This window comes from Oryctolagus cuniculus, chromosome 8 (genome assembly GCF_964237555.1).
Source record: "Oryctolagus cuniculus chromosome 8, mOryCun1.1, whole genome shotgun sequence".
In the NCBI taxonomy this organism is placed as follows: Eukaryota; Metazoa; Chordata; class Mammalia; order Lagomorpha; family Leporidae; genus Oryctolagus; species Oryctolagus cuniculus.
In genome coordinates this window covers 24,244,634-24,265,946 of record NC_091439.1, presented here as the reverse complement: position 1 = coordinate 24,265,946, position 21,313 = coordinate 24,244,634, and the positions used below count along the sequence as shown (strand labels likewise).

The window sequence follows — 21,313 nt, the reverse complement described above, 5'->3', positions numbered from 1 at the left end:
ATGCAAGATACATGAGGATCTCAAAGATATTGGCCTGTTTCGAGCAAGTGGCTTGGGGTTTCTGGAGAGGAAAGAGTGGCAGAAGCTGAGATTTTGTGCACATATCCCATCAAGGAGTCAACTTCATTCTATGTGCACTGAACATCTATTGAAGGATTTGAAGCAAGAGTGAAGTATGATCAGCTATAAATTTTAGTAACATATCTCTGAGGAAAGTATAAAGAATGGATTGACTTCAGTAAATCTAAAGCTATGGGAAAAAATTACAAGTCTATTTCAATAGACCAGGCAGGAAATGATGACAGGCTCAATCAAAAATAGGCAGAGAGGGGCTGTAGAGCACAGAAATTACCCGAGATATACTCAGGGTACAGAACAAATGAGTCTGATGGTAAATTGTCCAGCAGACCAAGTCATGGGCTTCAATACTTTTGTGTGTGTTTTATGTGTTGGGATCTTTTAGTTGCCAAGAATAAATCTCCTGTAAATTGTCTCTGGTAATGGAGAAAACCTTAGCTATTGCAGGCATTTAGAAAGTGAACCAGTGGCCAGAAAATCATCTCTGTCTCTCTCCCTCCATCCCTATTACATTTTCAAGCAGATGAAAATGAATAAAAATAAACATTAAAAATATGAGTATGAACGTCATTGTTTGAGACTAGGAAATAGCTGGGAAATGAGGAAATTATTCAGGATTTAGCACAGCTCTGATAATGCCACCGTAAGATCCCACATGATGGATTCTATTTGTGCCTCCCATCTCTCTGCCTCCTTCCTTTCACTCTGTATCATGGCTTCTGCTGTATTTCTTGATGCTACGGTGAAATCTGATGGAGCTAGAGTTTTCCAGTTGTGAACTCAAACTGTTCCTCAATCTATGCTGCCATTTTCTCAGGCATAAAATAGAGATGATAATAATGGCCTCTATTGCACTGGGTGAAGAGAATGAGAAAAATGGGGAAAAAAAACCATAGAACTCAGCATGTGCAACACACTAAGGATTCAGTAGTCTTGAACAATGCCCTTGGACACCTGCATCCCAATACAATTGGCTTTGTTAATATGTTGGATGCAATTGGTACAGAATAGAACTACTTATTCCCCTGGAACTGGCTACGGCAGGGGTCATCAAGCTTCTGTGGAGGACCAGAAAGAAAACATTGTTGGCTCTCGGCCAGTCTCTGGTATGACTTAACTCTGTCTTCACAGCACAAAATGAATAGCCGTGTTCCAACAAAACCTTACATAAAAATGAGCAGTCCATGATCTTGACCTAGGGTGGCTCATTCACTGGAATGAATGGAGTTTGTAGGAATGGCAGGGATCCTGAGACTTGGCCTAACAGGCCTGCTTCAAACTGCAGTGCCTCTTCTTTTCTTGGATACCTGTGTGAGCCTGAACTCATTCCTCAAGGCTCAGCTCATATTATAAAGTTTTGCTGCCTTCAGTCCCAGAAAGATGGAGAAACAGGAAGATAACCAAGTAAGAATATATTTGTATTTATCAAAACCAAGGAAAAAAGATTTGCCATTCACTTAACAGACATTTAATGTCTATTTGACCTATACTGACATGTTTTCAAAGCCTCTGTATTAAAATGGAACTTGAATGCAAGTCACCAAATGCTTATTAAATTATTATGTTCCGCCAGACAATATATTGACTTCCGTTTATCCAAATTAATGCCAGGTAGGTTAGTGGTGTACATGTGATTTAAAGTATATTATTAATAGTTTACATTTTAAAACTTAAAAATATGTCTCCAAAGATCAAAATACTGTATTTAATTTCTTAATTCTAAATCTTCTTACCATCCCTTCTTCCTTTGCCAATGATTATATCAGGATAAATACTGTCTGCTTTATTTAGATGAGGAAAAAAGAACTTTAAGTCTTCCAGTGTATTAGAAACTGTTTCATTCTGATTTGTTGTATTCACTTTCTTTTCAACTGGAAGAGAAGAAAAACAGAGTTGCTGAGTGTGTGACTACAGAGTATCTTCTCCATCTCATACAATTTTCAAAAAATGAAATTTAATAACTTAATTTACAGATTGGTATAGAATGTATATGAAAATATTCTAAAATGTGAATTATCCAAACCACAATGCTACAAACTGTAGGACAAAGATGACTGACTCATATTTATTTTTAAATTAATATTTAATTTAAGCACACTACAATGGGTGAAAGAACCAGAGGGCAACAGAACTGTCAGTTCCAAAGGAAAGGAGTATAATAAAGCATGCTATAATTGGTTTCTTTTGCTACTTTGATTAACATCACTTCATTACAGTTTGTATCTTTATAACTTTGTTTGTAGCCCTTAATATTTAATGACTCCAACTGTACCACTCATTAGAATATGACATTATAATTTTGAAAAAGAAAGACAACATTGGAGGCCGACACTATTCAACTTTAATTCATACTTTACACAGCTAGTACTGAGATAAACCTACACAAATATGCTTGTTGAACTTTGACAAAGTTGCAAAGACAATTCAAAGCAGAAAAGACACGTGACAAAATGGTGCTGGAATATTTGGATATCCATGTGAAAATAACTGAATCTTGATCTGTACTTCACAAAATTTACACAAATTAACTCCAAAGATTTAATAGCATACATGTAAAATGTATAACACTAGATGGATGGGTGTTTGGCCTGGTTGATAAGGCGCCAGTTGGGATGCTCATCTCCCAAGAGTGCATGGGTTTGAGCTTTGGCTCCACTCTGATTCCAACTTCTTGCCGATGCACACCTTGGGAGGCAGTGGTAACGCTGCAGCAGTTGGGTCCCTGGCACCTGTATGGGGTACTTGAAGTGAGTTCTCAGCTCAGGGTTTTGGCCTGGCCCCACTTTGGTTGTTTTGGGTGTTGTGGAATGAAGATAAGAAGATGGAAGATCTCTGTCTCTCTTTGTTCCTCAATTTAAAAACAACAAAGAAAAAACATAAAACTCTGAAATTTTCAAATACATAAAAGAACGTCTTCCTGACCCTGAACTAGGTAAATTGGTGATAAGACACAACATAATATATAAAATAATACATAGAGAAAAATTGATAAATTGAACTTCTTCAAAAGTTTAAAATGTTTTCCCTCTGTAGGACATCATAAGGAAAATAAAAAGACAGGGACTGGAATAAAACATTTAAGTCACACATCCATCTGGTAAGTATCCAGGATAACACATGGATTTCTCAAAACTCAGTAAGAGGGATGAGTTTTGGTGCAACAGTTCAGTTTGATGCTTTGGATACCCACTTGCCAAACAGAGTGCCTGGGTTTGTATTCCAACTCTGCTCTCAATTTCAGCTTCCTGCCAATGTGCACCCTGGGAGGTAGCAAGTGATGGCTTAATTGCCTGGGTCCCTACATGGACCCCTACAATTGCCTGGACACCTACATGGAAGACCTAGATAGAGTTCCTGGCTCCTGGTCAATTGGGGAGTGGCAGGTGGGAACATTCTTTACCTCCAACTTCTCTGCCTCTCAAATAAATAAAAAAAAAATAAAATAAACCGCCCAATTAAAAATGAGGAAAAGATTTGAACAGATGTTCCTCCCAAGAAATATTTGGATGATAAAGGAACACATTGAAAAATGCATAACATTGTTAGTCATTGGTGAAATACAATATGAAATCTATAGGATATCACATGGCTGAATAGTATTTATATTTTTTATGATTTATTTTATTTGTATGTCAGAATGACAGTGCAAAAGAGAGAGAGAGGGAAACTTCCATCCTCTGGTTCATTCCCTGTATGGCTGCAACAGTTGCAGGCTGGGCCAGGACAAAGCCAGGATCCTGGAACTCCTTCTGGCACTTGAACTGCTGCTCCAGTATGGGATGCTGGTGTCACAAGTAGTAGATTAACCCTCTGTGACACAATGCCAGTCTCCGAGTGGCATTTCATTGTATGGCTATACAATGGGTACAGATTCTTTACTCTTTAACCAACTGAAGGCATTCGGTATGTTTTCAGTTTGAGGTGATTATAAAATACATGTTGCTACAAGCATTCATGTACATTTTTTGTATGAAGAAAAGTTTTCTTCTTTTAACTTGAATATCTAGAAAGCAGGATTAATGGGGCTTCTAGTAAGTGTATTTTCAACTTTGTAAGAAATTGCCAAACTGTTTCCAGAGTGGTTGCACCATTTAGGATTTCCTGCCACAATGTGTGAGCATTGTAGTCACTCTGGGTTACTATAAAGAAGGCATTAAATCTAAATTTTCAAAAAGAAAGCATAAAATAAGCAAACAACCATACACACACACGAAAAGCAACACAAACCTAAACTTCCTGAAACTTTTTCTCTGTTTGTAATATCATTTTTCATTTGATTGAAGGCTTCCATCAGCTCTTGGCGACTATTTTCAGCTCTGTTTTTTAAATGTTGCATGGTTTCTTTAAACTCAGACATATGGTTTCTACAGTTAGTTAGTTGGTTACCTGTAAAGAAAACATATATGTGTATGTTTATACATGTAGCTATGTATCACATAATTTTCTATAACACATGTAAAATGTAAGACACATGCTTCCGTATAGCAATATATACAACATTATGTAACTGCGTATATATGTACGTGTGTGTAAATATATGTATTATCAAGAATGATACGGTATGTGGGGGAAGCCATAGTAATCCATTATTCGTACTTTGGAAATGTATATTCATTAAATAAAAGTTAAAAAAAAAAGAAAAAAAAAAAAAAAAAAGAATGAGAAAATCTTCTGAATAGTAACATGCAGAAGGTGGAACTGTCAGTGATTTTTGCTTTACTACTTTGTGTTCCTCTATGTTTTCCAGATTTTTCATATTGTGTATGTATTAGTCTTGTTGTTAGAGGAAAAACCCATTTTTGGGTTTTTGATCCACCAAAATTTACTTCTATGAATTTATCTGAAAAAGTGACCAGGACTATGGGCAGAGATTTGACATAAGGATGTTCAACACCAGGTAACAGTATTTATCATTGTAAAAAAAATAGAAATGATCTAAGTGCTGAAATTTGATAAATAGGAAATTTACTAAGTAACTGAAGGAATATTATTTGAAAAGTTCTGGTGTCTTTAGTATTGTCTTATGTATAATCTAATCCTGGTTTTGTCACTTCATATTTGTGCAACTTCAGGCAAGCTACTTATTTCTGTTAGGCCCTGTTCCTCCATGGGTGCATGGATATGAAAGAACCCCTGTCTCAGGACTGTTGTGAAGATGTAATGCTATGGCGTGCAAACCATTTTGGAAAGCACATGGAATAAGCTTTGAAACATATAGTGTAAATATTTATCTCTTATCAATGGACTATTCTTTATTCATTTATCAGTGGAGTACTCTGTACCCCATGGGAGACCAGGATAAGTACCTGGCTCCTGCCATTGGATCAGCGCGGTACACCGGCCGCAGTGCGCCGGCTGTGGCGGCCATTGGAGGGTGAACCAACGGCAAAGGAAGACCTTTCTCTGTCTCTCTCTCTCACTGTCCACTCTGCCTGTCAAAAAAAAAAAAAAAAGAAAAAAAAAGAAAAAAAAGAAAAAAGAAAAAGGATGCTGTGCCAAATGTTGTCCTGTAATGCTAATATTTTAAACTCTTTATTTCCTTTTTTAATGGTTTTTCAAACTATTTTTTTTGACAGGCAGAGTTAGACAGAGACAGAGAGAAAGGTTTTCCTTCTGTTGGTTCACCCCCCAAATGTCCACTACAGCTGGTGCGCTGTGCCAATCCAAAGCCAGGAGCCAGTTGCAGGCGCAGGGCCCAAGGACTTGGGGCCATCCTCCACTGCCCTCCCGGGCCACAGCAGAGAGCTGGATAGGAAGAGGAGCAACCGGGACAGAACCTGGTGCCCCAACCAGGACTAGAACCTGGGGTACTGGCGCCGCAAGGTGGAGGATTAGCCTATTGAGCCACAGCACCGACCTTAACCTCTTTATTTCCACCTCTTCATCTACCCTTCTCGTTCTCTATTTTTTGGTCTGTGCTATTCTAATCTAGAAATATAAAATTTTAAAAATTATATATATGATTTTTTAAACTTGTGCATCTTATTTTTAAAATGAATTTGGCTTTATGTATTTCAATTTGTAACCACTTTTACAATAATTATTTACATTTAAGTCTCTACTGGATGGGATTTATGCATATCTCTATAACATTTTTATACCACAGCTTCCTCATTCTTCTTGATTTTGAATCTCCCCTCCACTATTTGTAAGGCATTTTTGAGTATATTTTTAAAGGAAAGGTACATGTCAAAATCCCTTATATTTATGAAAATTTTTCACTCTGAGAAACAGTGACTTGATCAGCTCTTGTCCTGACTGTTGATGTACAATGTAATACTTTATCCATTTTAGTATTTTCTCTTTGTTTTGTTCTAGTACTATTGGTTGAACTCTGTGATTAACAAACAATTATTCTTAGGTGTTTAAATTTTAACTGAAAAGTGATCCCTGTTAAATATAAGAGTGGGAATAAGAGAGGGAGGAGAAGTACAATTTGGGACATGCTCAATCGGACTTGCCCCAAATGGTGGAGTTAGAAACCTGTCAGGGTATTCCAATACAATCCCATCAAGGTGGCATGTACCAATGCCATCTCACTAGTCCAAGTGATCTATTTCCATTCACAATTGATCACACTGATAGGTCTAAGAGTCAAAGGGATCACACACACAAACAAGACTAGTGTCTGCTAATACTAGCTGATAGAATCAAAAAGGGAGAGAACGATCCATCATGGGAAGCAGGATACACAGCAGACTCATAGAATGGCAGATGTTCTAAACAGCACTCTGGCCTCAGAATCAGCCCTTAAGGCATGCGGATCTGGCTGAAGAGCCCATGAGAGTATTTTAGGCATGGAAAGCCAAGACACTCTGGCAAAAAAAAAGAAGAAGAAGAAGACCTAAATGAAAGATCTCTGCGAGTGAGATCCCAGTGGAGAGAACGGGGCCATCAAAGAAGGAGGTACCTTTCTCTGAAGGGAGGAGAGAACTTCCACTTTGACTATGACCCTGTTGGTATAAGATCAAAGTCGGTGAAATCAAAAGGCTTCCATAGCCTTGGCAACTCATGACTAGAGCCTAGGGAGATTACTGACGCCATAAACAAGAGTGTCAATTTGTTAATTCAACAACAGGAGTCACTGTGTATTTACTTCTCATGTGGGATCTGTCCTTAGTGTGTTGTCCAATGTGAAGTAATGCTATAACTAGTACTGAAACAGTATTTTACACTTTGTGTTTCTGTGTGGGTGCAAACTGATGAAATCTTTACTTAATATATACTGAATTGATCTTCTGTATATAAAGATAATTGAAAATGAATCTTGATGTGAATGGAATGGGAGAGGGAGTGGGAGATGGGAGGCATGTGAGTGGGAGGGAAATTGTGGGGGGGAAGCCATTGTAATGCATTAACTGTACTTTGGAAATTTATATTTACTAAATAAAAAATAAAGGAATGGTACATGTCAAAATCCCTTATATTATGAAAATTTTTCATTGCCTTTATACATGAATAATAACTTAATCTGCATTACAATTATTCAATTACAAAAGCTTTTTCCTTCCAATTGCTTATCCATATAGCCCTGGTTGTTTTTCACTCTATGCTTTGCCCTGTAAAGCATGCTGAGTCATCCGTGATTGTCATCTAGTTGAGTTACTGAACCAAGTTGGGATCCCAGTTGTTACAATGCCATTCCTCAGGAGTACACTCTGTGTTTTGCTTCTATCTCCTGCAACCTCTACTCTAATATACACATGCACACACACATACACACACACTCACACACACACACACACACACACCACTTCCCTTGTATGTATCCCTGACATCTTTGGACCATTTCTTACCTCCATGACTGTAGCACATTCCACGGGTTGTCTACCCAGTATACAATCCTAGTCTTCTTTTGTTCCTTTTTACCCATAGATCTGTGATTTTGTTTGGGGCAGCAAGGCATTAGCTAAAATTACTTGATTTCCAAGACTGTAGCTGAATCAATAGGGAGCTTGGATTGGGACCTCTCCCTCCCAGACTCTCTACCTGTGGTATTAGAAACCAAGAGGGAGACTCAGAGACTTCTATGGTCAGAGTAAGACCCTCCCTCTTAGCCTTCACACATCTTTCAGCTGGGCTCAAGAAGTAACTGCAGAATTTTCTGTGCTGCTGACCACAGACACACCCGTCTTTTCCCAACACTCAGTCTCCTCACCATGTTCTTTGATCCCATTAAGGCTGATCTCATTAAGCCTCTTATCCCAGTTTCTGATGCCCAGGCGACTCCCCCTCTTCTGCACTCTGCTTCCTATAGGGCTCTATACATCACTCCCAACCTTTCCAACTCTACTCCTCATTTCTTCCCAGTGCTGGAAAACCTTTGTACTCTAGAGTTCAAAATCAGTCATTATTAAAATCGCATGTATCTTGCCCTCTTCTCTGAAGTTCCCTTAGGTACCCTGCTCTCACTGAAGCTTGGTTCTTCCCTGAGGACACCACCTCCCCTGCAGCCTGTTTCAACTGGTGTCTGTTTTCTCTCCCACACCACTTACACTGAGGCTGGGGAGATGTCCTGTCTCCTCATGGCTGCTTCCAAATCTTTCTCCCACCTTTCTTTCCAACATGCATCAGCATTTCCTTCAATGATATCAGATGACACTTCCACTTTCTCTCCTGTGCAACCATCTTCAGATTCATGAGTCTCTCTCCCTCAATCCTTGAGGACGTCAGCACTATCATTAGCAATAGCTACTGGCTCCCATAATCTGCATTGCAAACATCTCAATCTCTTGTCACCACCTCCCAAATTGCCAGTCACTCTCTTTCCGTGTTAATAAAATGTATTTCTATAGCATCAATTGTAATAGGCAAATAATATTTATTATATGTAAAACATTTTTCTTTTTAAAAAAATTATTTAAGGTATACAAATTTCATGTATTTCTTATATAAAGATTCAAGAACACAGTGATACTTCCCATCCTTTTCCCCCTCCTGCCCACACTCCCACCCTTCCTCTCCTATTCCCTCTCAATTTTTAAAATGAACTACTTTCAGTTTACTTTATACTCATAATATTAACTCTATACTAAGTAAAGAATTCAACAAATAGCATGATGAGGAAAAAAACACTGTTCCTCAACATTAGAGACAAGGACTGTAAACAATCATTGAATTTCATTCCTATATATTGGATTTTTGGTACTCTATTAGTTACCACAGGTCAGGGAAAACATATGGTATTTGTTTTTTGAAGACTGGGCTTATTTCATTAAACATAATGGTTTCCAGTTGCATCTATTTTGTTGTAAAAGTGAGGATTTCATTCTTTTTACAGCTGAGTAGTATTCCATAGTGTATATATACAGCATAATTTCTTTTTTCCCCCAAAGAAACCTTTCATTTAAGGAATACAAATTACATAAGTACAACTTTAGGAATATAGTGATTCTTCCCACCATACCTGCCCTCCCACCCATTCTCTCAACCCTCCTCCTCCTCCTTCTCCCATTCCCAGTCCCATTCTCCATTAAGATTTATTTTCAATTAAATTTACACACAGAAGACTCTATACTAAGCAAAGATTACAACAATTTACACACACACACACACACACAAATACACACACCAACTGTTTGAGATCAAATTTTACAGTTAACTCTGATAATACAACTCGTTAAGGACAGAGGTCCTGAATGGGAAGTTAGTACACAGTGACTCCTGTTGTTAATTTAACAACACTCTCTTTCTTTCTTTCTTTCTTTCTTTCTTTCTTTCTTTCTTTCTTTCTTTCTTTCTTTCTTTCTTTCTTTCTTTCTTTCTTCTTCTTCTTCTTCTTCTTCTTCTTCTTCTTCTTCTTCTTCTTCTTCTTCTTTTTTTTTGACAGGCAGAATGGATAGTGAGAGAGAGAGACAGAGAGAAAGGTCTTCCTTTTGCCATTGGTTCACCCCCCCAATGGCCACTGTGGCCAGCGCGCTGCTGCTGGTGCACTGCGCTAATCTGAAGCCAGGAGCCAGGTGCCTCTCCTGGTCTCTCATGCAGGTGCAGGGCCCAAGCACTTGGGCCATCCTCCACTGCACTCCCAGGCCACAGCAGAGAGCTAGACTGGAAGAGGAGCAACCAGGACAGAATCCGGTGACGCGACTGGGACTAGAACCCGAGGTGCCAGCACCGCAGGTGGAGGATTAGCCTATTGAGCCGCGGCGCCGGCCCACAACTAACACTCTTATGTATGAAGCCAGTGACCCCCCAAGGCTCTCTACCTGAGCTTTCTAAGCTATGGAAGCCTTTTGAATCCACAGACTCCATCAGTATTTAGACAAGGCCATAAGCAAATTGGAAGCTCTTTCGTCCCCTCAGAGAAAAGTACATCCTTCTTTGATGGCCACTTCTTTCTGCTGGGGATCCTTGATGTAGAGATCCTTGATGTGGAACATTTTTTGCCACAGTGTCTCGGCTTTCCATGCCTATAATGCTCTCATCGGCTGTTCAGTCAGACTAGGATGCCTTAAGGGATGATTCTGAGGTCAGAGTATTACTTAAAGTGATTGTCATTCTGAGTCTGCTGTATGAACTGCTTCCCATGTTGAAACATTCTCTCCTTTTTAATTCTATCTATTATTATTACCAGGCACTTCTTCCTATTTATGTGATCAATTTAACACTTAATTTTATTTATATGTTCACTTTAACACTTAATATGATCACTTTAACACTTAAGATGGCATTTTTATCACCTAGCTTAATGGGATTTGGGACCCATAGCAAATTTTTTAAACTATACCCTTAGAAATAAGTCCTTAGGAATGTATACAGAACTATACAGCTTTACAGTTATATACTTTCTCCTCCCTCTCTTATTCTCACTCTTATTTTTTACTGAGATCTATTTTCAACTGACTTCATACATGTATGATTAACTCTTTGTTAAGAGTTCAACAAATAGTATGAAAAAAAAGCCTGTTCCTCGACAGTCAAGACAAGGGCTGTTCAAGTCATTGCTTCTTGGAATGTCAATTTCACTTCTACAGATTTTCTTTTAGGTGCTCTATTAGCTATCACAAATCATATAGAGCATATAGTATCTTTTTATTTATTTGACAGAGTTATAGACAGTGAGAGAGAGAGACAGAGAGAAAAGTCTTCTTTCCATTGGTTCACTCCTCAAATGGCCGCTACAGCCAGCATTATGCCAATCTGAAGATAGGAGCCAGGTGCTTCTTCCTGGTCTCCCACGAGGGTGCAGGGGCCCAAGCACTTGGGCATCCTCCACTGCCCTCCCGAGCCACAGCAGAGAGCTGGACTGGAAGAGGAGCAACCGGGACTAGAACCCGGCGCCCATATGGGATGCTGACACCACAGGCAGAGGATTAACCAAATGAGCCACGGTGCCAGCCCAGAACATATAGTATTTGTCCCTTTGGGACTGGCTTATTTCACTAAGTATGATGTTTTCCAGATTCGCCCATTTTGTTACAAATAACCGAATTTCTTTTTTTTTAAAAAACTGCTGTGTAGTATTCCATAGAGTTCATATCCTATAATTTCATTACACAGTCTTCAGTTGATGGGCATTTAGGTGGACTCTATGTTTTAGCTATTGTGAATTGAGCTACAATAAATATGGGGGTGCAGATAACTCTTTTATTTACTGATTTCATTTCCCTTGGATAAATTCCAAGGAGTGGGGTGGCTGGGTCATATGGTAGGTCTATATTCAGATTTCTGAGGTATCTCCAATCTGTCTTCCATAATGGTTTTACCAGTTTACATTCCCACCAACAGTGGATTAGGATACCTTTATCTTCACATTCTCACCAGCATTTATTGTTTGTTGATTTCTGTCTGAAAGCCATTCTAACTGGGGTGAGGTGAAAGCTCATTGTGGTTTTGATTTGCATTTCCCTGATGGCTAGTGATCCTGAACAATTTTTCATGTGTCTGTTGGCCATTTGGATTTCCTCTCTTGAAAAATATCTGTTTAAGTCCTTTGTCCCTTTCTTAACTGGGTTGTTTGTTTTGTTGTTGCTGAGTTTCTTGACCTCTTTATATATTCTTGTTATTAATCCCTCATAAGTTGCAAGGAAGTGATTCTGCCTCCATGTAGGTGTGGTCTAGAGCAGTCAGGTCTGACCAAGGTCATCATTCAGATGAATCTGTGCTTCTGAAAGCAGTAAAGAATGAGATGCTGGGGTCTGGCATCATACTGTAGGGAGTTAAGCTGCTGCCTGGGATGCCGGCATTCTATAAGGGCACCAGTTTGAGTCCCTGCAGCTTCACTTCCAATCCAGCTCTCTGCTAATGTGCTTGTGAAGGCAAAGGATGATGGCCCAAGTGATTGGGCCTCTGCACCCTCCTGGGAGACCTGGAAGAAGCTCCTGGCTTCTGGCTTTGGTTCGGTCCATCCCCCACTGTCGCTGTCATTTGGGGAGTGAGCCAGCAGACGGATATCTCTCTGTTTCTCCCTTGCCTCCACCTCTGTAACTTTGCCTTTCAAGTAAATAAATGAATCACTTTAAAAAAGTGAGATGGTGGGAGAAGTTAAAATGTTCTCCTTGGCAGGGTGAAATGAAGGTATTCCTTTGAAGGAAATATGGGCTCAGTAGAATATGTTGTCATTCCTAACTTGTGGCATGGTGTCTGCAGAGCTATGATACAATAGGAGATGAAAGTAGGAGAGAGAAAGCCATAGCAGGATTCTGGAGAATAAGTAGACACTTAAAGGAACAGGAGTTATTAATCAAGAGGAGCAAAGAAAAGCAAACTGGTTTAAGCACAGTATGGAAAAGGCAAAGGGGTGCTGCCAAAACATAGCATCTACAGATCTATGGGCTGCTCACTACTTCAGAGGCAACATGAAAAAACTCAGAAGAGAGATGACTGATTGTGCTCATTTTTTAGATACTGCTATTGAGAAGGAGCTTACACCTTTCCCTCTAAGCTTGAATATTTCTTAAACTTTTATGATTAAAAAATCTTCTAATTTGAATTTGAATAAGAGAAACAAGCGGAGGCATAATCTGAAATAATCATAGCACTTTCATTAAGTTTCTTTACAATGTGTGTATATATTGTAGTCCACTCCATAGTACATGTTTGTTGTATTATGGTGATAAGAGGATCTCTCCTACTTCTCTTTCCTCCATTTTTTCCCAGGTAACTTTCTTGTATCTTGGAGCACAACTGTAGACCATGATGGGAACACTACTTCAGTAGAAAGGCAAGGCTGAAGATTAGTACAATATTTGCTTTAGAAAAAAATCAGTCTGGGGACATGAATTTGGTTGGGATGCTGGTTAAGATGCTTGTGTCCCAAAGCTGAGCAAACAGGTTTCAGTCCTGGCTCCTAGTTCCAGTTTTCTGTTAATGCAGACCCTGAGACACAGCAGTGATGGATCAAATTATTGGGTCCCTGCTACCCACACTGGAGATTTGGATTGAGTTTCCAGCTCCTGGCTTCAGCCCAGTCTAGCCCTGGATGCTGTGTGTATTTGGGGAGTAAATTGGCACATGGGAGCTCTCTCTGTATCTCTATTTTGCTCTTTCTGCCTCTCTCTCAAATAATAAACAGACACATACCAGGGGATTACAATTCAATCCCATCAAGGTGGCATGTACCAATGCCATCTCACTAGTCCAAGTGATCAATTTCTGTTCGCAATTGATCATAATGATTGGCCTAAGAGTCAAAGGGATCACATAAACAAGACTAGTGTCTGCTAATACTAACTGATAGAATAAAAAAAGGGAGAGAATGATCCAACATGGGAAGCAGGATACACAGCAGACCCATAGAATGGCAGATGTCCTAAACAGCACTCTGGCCTCAGAATCAGCCCTTAAGGCATGCGGATCTGGCTGAAGAGCCCATGAGAGTATTTCAGGCATGGAAAGCCAAGACACTCTGGCAAAAAAAAAAAAAAAAAAAAAAAAAAAAAAAAAAAAAAAAAAAACCACCCAAACCCTAAATGAAAGAACTCTGTGAGTGAGATCCCAGTGTAAAAAGCAGGTCATCAAAGAAGGAGGTACCTTTCTCTGAAGGGAGGAGAGAACTTCCACTTTGACTATGACCCTGTTGGAATAGATCGAAGTTGGTGAACTCAAAAGGCTTCCATAGCCTTGGCAACTCATGACAAGAGCCTAGGGTGATTACTAACGCCATAAACAAGAGTGTCAATTTGTTAATTCAACAACAGGAGTCACTGTGCACTTACTCCCCATGTAGGATCTCTGTCCTTAATGTGCTGTACATTGTGATTTAATGCTATAACTAGTACTCAAACAGTATTTTTCTCTTTGTGTTTCTATGTGGGTGCAAACTGTTGAAATCTTTACTTAATATATACTAAACTGGCCTTCTGTATATAAAGAGAATTGAAAATGAATCTTGATGTGAATGGAATGGGAGAGGGAGTGGGAGAGGGGAGGGTTGCGAGTGGAAGGGAAGTTATGGGGGGGAAGCCATTGTAATCCATAAGCTGTACTTTGGAAATTTATATTCATTAAATAAAAGTTAAAAAATCATGAATAATAATAATAAACAGACAGATAAGTAGATATTATAGAAAAATTCTATTCTGGTCAAACTTATGGGATATAGCAAAAGCAATGGTTCCAAGAGGAAAGTTTATAGAAATAAATGCCAGGGCTGGCATTGTGGTTAGTGGGTAAAACAGTTGCCTGCAACAATGGCATTCCATATGGGTGCCAGTTTGAATTCCCACTGCTTCACTTCTCATCCAGTTCCCTGCTATTGTTCCTGGGAAATCAGCAGAAGATGGCCCAAGTCCTTTGGCCCCTGCACCCACATGAAGACCTGGAAAAAGCTTCTGGTTCCTGGCTTCAACCTGGCCTAGCCCTAGCTGTCATGGCCATTTGGGGAGTGAATCAACAGATGGAAGATCTCTTTTTGTCTCCTTTTCTCTCTGTAAATGCTGCCTTTCAAATAAATAAATAAATCTTTTTTAAAAAATAGAAAGAAAGAAGAAAGAAAGAGAAAGAAATAGAGAAAGAGAGAGAGAAAGAGAGAAAGAGAGAAAGAGAGAAAGAGAGAAAGAAAGAGAGAAAGAAAGAAAGAAAGAAAGAAAGAAAGAAAGAAAGAAATGCCTATATCAAAAACCAAAATAGCTCTCAAACACACAACCTAGCATGACACCTAAAGGAACTAGGAAAAGAGCAAAGTAACTAAGCCTAAAGTTAATGGAAGGAAGGAACTAATAAAAATCAGAGCAGAAATAAATGAAATAGAAACTAGAAAACAGCAGAAAAGATCAATGAAACAAGGATGTTTTTAAAAGTTATTTAGGCTAATCCTCCGCCTTGTGGTGCCGGCACACTGGGTTCTAGTCCCGGTCAGGGCGCCAGATTCTGTCCCAGTTGCCCCTCTTCCAGGCCAGCTCTCTGCTGTGGCCCGGGAGTGCAGTGGAGGATGGCCCAAGTGCTTGGGCCCTGCACCCCATGGGAGACCAGGATAAGTACCTGGCTCCTGCCATCAGATCAGCATGGTGCGCCGGCCGTGGCGGCCATTGGAGGGTGAACCAATGGCAAAAGGAAGACCTTTCTCTGTGTCTCTCTCTCTCACTGTCCACTCTGCCTGTCAAAAAAAAAGTTATTTATTTAAGACGTTGGGAGAGAAAGAGAGACAGACTGACAGTGACAGCAATTTCCCATCTTCTGGTTCACTCCCTAAAGCCTATAGCAGCCAGGGCTGGACCAGGCCAAAGGCAGAAGCCAGGAACTCAATCCAGGTCTCCCATCTGGGTGGCAGGGACTCAACCACTCGAGTCATCTCCTGCTGTTCTCAAGGGTACACATTATCAGGAAGCTAGAACTGGGGGCCAGAGCTGTGACTAAAATCCAGGTACTCTGATAATGGGATGCAGGCATCTCATCAGCTAAGCCATACAACTGCCCCGAAGAGTTCACTTTTTGTAAAGGTAAAGTATGTGAACAAAAACTTAGCTAAACTAAGAGATGTGGGAGATGAGAAAAATAAAATCAGAATGAAAGAGGAGGCATTGCAACTGATAACACAGAAATACAAAGCATAAAAGAGACCACAATGAGGAAATACACACAAATACACTAAATGATTTAGAAGAAATAGATAATTTCTCAGTCAAATGCAGCCCAAAAAGCAGAATTATGAAGTAACAGAAAATATGAACAGAATGAGTAAGAAGACTGAATCAGTAATTAAAAGTCTCCTATCAAAGGAAATCCTAGGATCTGATGGTTTCACTGCTGAATTCTACCAAATATTTAAATTATAATAGAGAGCGGCAAGATGGCAAAATAGGAAGGGAGCACACTCATAGTTGGGGAAGAGACAGTTTAATAAAAGTGGAGACACTGCATGTTCAAGGAAGAATAGGAGAAGAAACAGCAGAGGAAACTCTTCTGGAACTAGTGATTCACAGTGGACCTGCGTGGAGAGCATAGTGTCCCACAGTTTGGAACACCAGTGGCAGAATCAACACACCAGTGCTGGAACATGAGGTGAGCCAAACCTCAATAGCCTAAGACACTGGCGGGCAAGCAGAAAGAGGAGACTAGAAGGAATGAGGCTTGAACCTCGTGGGGAAAAGTTCACCAGGCTAACTAGAAGAGAGAGGAAAAAAAAAAGTGACCGATACGGACACGAGTTTCTCTCTCTGCTCACCTCTCAAAGGCAAGCAAGACACAGAGCAGGTGCCATTTTGGACATACGTCATAAGTGGGGCAACCTCAGGTCTGTACCGGCCCTCAGCCTAGCAGAAACACCTGACTCAGGGGGGCGGTGAAATAACAGGAGATTAGGACCTAGTGAATGTGTAGTGCTAATGAACTGAGACTGTGAAAAAAGAGACGGTGGGGGAGAGAACTTATGGAATTCACGTGAGTACTCTCCAGAGACTACAATTTGGTAACCTTGGCAACCCAGTGGGAGACTGCAGGAGAATTTGAGCCCACACTGAGGGCAGAAGAGATTCCCTGTGTGGTCCTTGGGAAAGAGCTTCCGATCTCTGGCTCCTGTGGGTATATCATTCGCCTGCTAACTACCTCCAATTCTGTTCAGCTGTGCGGAATTACTTCCTTTTTGAATCAAAAAAAGAAAGAGAGAGAGATTTACCAGGCCTAACCTGGGAATGTCACCTTTGGCATACCCTTAACCCTGAGGAACCAAACAGAGCTCTCAGGCCACACCCATCTTAAGTGTCTAAGGCTCCATCAAAAGCAGATAGTCCACTTAATACAGTCATAGTATAACAAGATAAAACACCACAGCAAGGGAAGAAGAATCCAAAGATATCTCCAAAATGCCAAGCAACAAACGCAAAAACAGAGGAAACAAGAACAAGGAAGACATTATGACACCCCCAAATGAACAAGACACCCCAAACCAAGATTATGAAAATGATAAGATGGAAGAAATGCAAGACACGGATTTCAAAAAATTTATGATAAGAACATTTAGAAATTTTCAAAAACAAATGCTTGAGGTACGGAATTCCTTACTGGACAGGATAGAAAATCTCCTTCGAGAAAATGAAATCTTAAGGAGGAATCAAAATGAAACGCAGAAACTAGTAGAACAGGAAAGTGTGATAGTGAAGAGAAATCAAAATGAAATGAAGAACTCAATAGATCAAATGACAAACACATTAGAGAGCCTTAAAAACAGAGTCAGTGAAACAGAAGAGAGAATATCGGACTTAGAAGACAGAGCACAGGAAAGTATACAGTCAAACCAAAGAAAAGAAAAAGAAATTAGAAATCTAAAAAATATTGTTGGGAATATACAGGATACTATTAAAAAACCAAACATTCGGGTTCTAGGAGTTCCTGAAGGCATGGAGAGGGAGAAAGGATTAAAAGGCCTTTTTAGTGAGATACTAGCAGAGACCTTTCCAGGTTTGGAGAAGGACAGAGACATCCTAGTACAGGAAGCTCATAGAACCCCTAATAAACACGACCAAAAGAGATCCTCACCATGACACGTTGAAATCAAACTCACCACAGTGAAACATAAAGAAAAGATTCTAAAATGTGCAAGAGAGAAACGTCAGATTGCTCTTAGAGGATCTCCAATTAGACTCACAGCAGACTTCTCGTCAGAAACCCTACAAGCTAGAAGAGAATGGCGAGACATAGCCCAGGTACTAAGATAGAAAAACTGCCAGCACAGAATATTACATCCTGCAAAGCTCTCATTTGTGAATGAAGGTGAAATAAAGACCTTTCCTAGCAAACAGAAATTGAAAGAATTTGTCACCACTCATCCAGTCCTGCAAAAGATGCTTAAAGATGTGTTACACAGAGAAACACAGAAACACGGTCATCAATATGAAAGAAGGTAAAGGAAGGAAACCTCACAACAAAAGATGACAGGGAATTCAAAGCATATATTGGAAAATATCTTTGGCAAATGGCAGGGCAAAGTTACTACTTATCAATAGTCACATTGAATGTTAGTGGCCTGAACTGTCCAGTGAAAAGACACCGATTGGCTGATTGGGTTAAGGAACAAACTCCATCTATTTGCTGCTTACAAGAAACACATCTTTCCAACAAAGATGCATACAGACTGAAAGTGAAAGGCAGAAAAAAGATATACCATGCCAAAAGGAATGAAAAAAGAGTGGGAGTAGCCATCTTAATATCGGACAACATAAACTTTAACACAAAAACTGTTAAGAGAGACAAAGAGGGGCATTATATAATGATTAAGGGATCAATTCAACAGGAAGATATAACTTTTATCAATGTATATGCACCTAATTACATGGCACTGGTTTTTAAAAGATTTGCTAAGGGACAAGTCTATTCAATACATGGTGCTGGGAAAATTGGATTTTCATGTTCAGAATCATGAAGCAAGACCCCTACCTTTCACCTTACACAAAAATTCACTCAACATGGATTAAAGACTTAAATCTACGACCTGACACCATCAAATTGTTAGAGAGCATTGGAGAAACCCTGCAAGATATAGGTACCGGCAAAGACTTCCTAGAATAAACCCTGGAGGCACAGGCAGCCAAAACCAAAATTAACTATTGGGATTGCATCAAATTGAGAAGTTTCTGTACTGCAAAAGAAACATTCAGGAGAATGAAGAGGTAATCGACAGAATGGGAAAAAATATTTGCAAACTATGCAACAGATAAAGGGTTAATAACCAGAATCTACAAAGAGATCAAGAAACTCCACAACAACAAAACAAACAACCCACTTAAGAGATGGGCCAAGGACCTCAGTAGACATTTTTCAAAAGAGGAAATCCAAATGGTCAACAGGCACATGAAAAAATGTTCAAGATCACTAGTAATCAGGGAAATGCAAATCAAAACCGCAATGAGGTTTCACCTCACCCTGGTTAGAATGGCTCGCATTCAGAAATCTACCAACAATAGATGCTGGAGAGGATGTGGGGAAAAAGGGACACTAACCCACTGTTGGTGGGAATGCAAACTGGTCAAGCCACTACGGAGGTCATTCTGGAGATTCCTCAGAAACCTGAATATAACCCTACCATACAACTCAGCCATACCACTACTTGGAATTTACCCAAAGGAAATTAAATTGGCAAACAAACAAGCTGTCTGCACCTTAATGTTTATTGCAGCTCAATTCACAATAGCTAAGACCTGGAACCAACCCAAATGCCCATCAACAGTAGACTGGATAAAGAAATTATGGGACATGTACTCTATAGAATACTATACAGCATTCAAAAAGAATGAAATCCAGTCATTTGCAACAAGATGGAGGAATCTGGAAAACATTATGCTGAGTGAATTAAGCAAGTCCCAAAGGGACAAATATATGTTCTCCCTGATCGGTGACAACTAACTGAGCACAAAAGGGGAAACCTGTTAAAGTGGAATGGACACTATGAGAAACAGTGACTTGATCAGCTCTTGTCCTGACTGTTGATGTACAATGTAATACTTTATCCATTTTAGTATTTTTTTTGTTCTAGTACTATTGGTTGAACTCTGTGATTAACAAACAATTATTCTTAGGTGTTTAAATTTTAACTGAAAAGTGATCCCTGTTAAATATAAGAGTGGGAATAAGAGAGGGAGGAGAAGTACAATTTGGGACATGCTCAATCGGACTTGCCCCAAATGGTGGAGTTAGAAACCTGTCAGGGTATTCCAATACAATCCCATCAAGGTGGCATGTACCAATGCCATCTCACTAGTCCAAGTGATCTATTTCCATTCACAATTGATCACACTGATAGGTCTAAGAGTCAAAGGGATCACACACACAAACAAGACTAGTGTCTGCTAATACTAGCTGATAGAATCAAAAAGGGAGAGAACGATCCATCATGGGAAGCAGGATACACAGCAGACTCATAGAATGGCAGATGTTCTAAACAGCACTCTGGCCTCAGAATCAGCCCTTAAGGCATGCGGATCTGGCTGAAGAGCCCATGAGAGTATTTTAGGCATGGAAAGCCAAGACACTCTGGCAAAAAAAAAGAAGAAGAAGAAGACCTAAATGAAAGATCTCTGCGAGTGAGATCCCAGTGGAGAGAACGGGGCCATCAAAGAAGGAGGTACCTTTCTCTGAAGGGAGGAGAGAACTTCCACTTTGACTATGACCCTGTTGGAATAAGATCGAAGGCGGCGAACTCAAAAGGCTTCCATAGCCTTGGCAACTCATGACTAGAGCCTAGGGAGATTACTGACGCCATAAACAAGAGTGTCAATTTGTTAATTCAACAACAGGAGTCACTGTGTATTTACTTCTCATGTGGGATCTGTCCTTAGTGTGTTGTCCAATGTGAAGTAATGCTATAACTAGTACTGAAACAGTATTTTACACTTTTGTGTTTCTGTGTGGGTGCAAACTGATGAAATCTTTACTTAATATATACTAAATCGATCTTCTGTATATAAAGATAATTGAAAATGAATCTTGATGTGAATGGAATGGGAGAGGGAGCGGGAGATGGGAGGGGTGCGAGTAGGAGGGAAATTGTTGGGGGGAAGCCATTGTAATCCATAAACTGTACTTTGTAAATTTATATTTACTAAATAAAAAAATAAATTAGAATATCAATTCTTCTCAAAATCTCCTCTCCAAATTGAAGAAGTACAATTTAAAACACATTTTACAAGGTTAGTAATAACATGATACCAAAGTCAGATAATGGCACTATAAGAAAAGAAAAGAACAGCCCCATATTTTTGATGAACATAGATGCACAAAGAATATTTCTAATCATTTAAAAATATATTAGGTTTAGAGGCTGGCATTGTGGCATGGTGAGTTAGGCCGCTTCCTGCAACACTGG

At 39.6% G+C, this 21,313-nt stretch overlaps 1 protein-coding gene across 7 annotated transcripts in view; it reads right to left on the bottom strand.

Moving 5' to 3' along the window:
- MGAT4D (MGAT4 family member D) overlaps nt 1-21,313 on the bottom strand; it is an 87,201-nt gene that overhangs the window by 35,881 nt on the left and 30,007 nt on the right. For 6 of the 7 annotated variants that reach the window (XM_051819469.2, XM_051819470.2, XM_070047532.1 and 3 more), the window contains 2 exons: nt 4,306-4,464; nt 1,812-1,949 (listed from right to left, as the gene is read on the bottom strand). In XM_051819469.2, coding sequence (XP_051675429.2) covers nt 1,812-1,949; nt 4,306-4,435 — 268 coding nt within the window. In that variant the 5' untranslated portion in view covers nt 4,436-4,464. Of the gene's footprint in view, nt 1-1,811; nt 1,950-4,305; nt 4,465-7,874; nt 8,083-21,313 lie in introns of those variants that run through there. The other variant, XM_051819468.2, reaches the window with a different exon arrangement.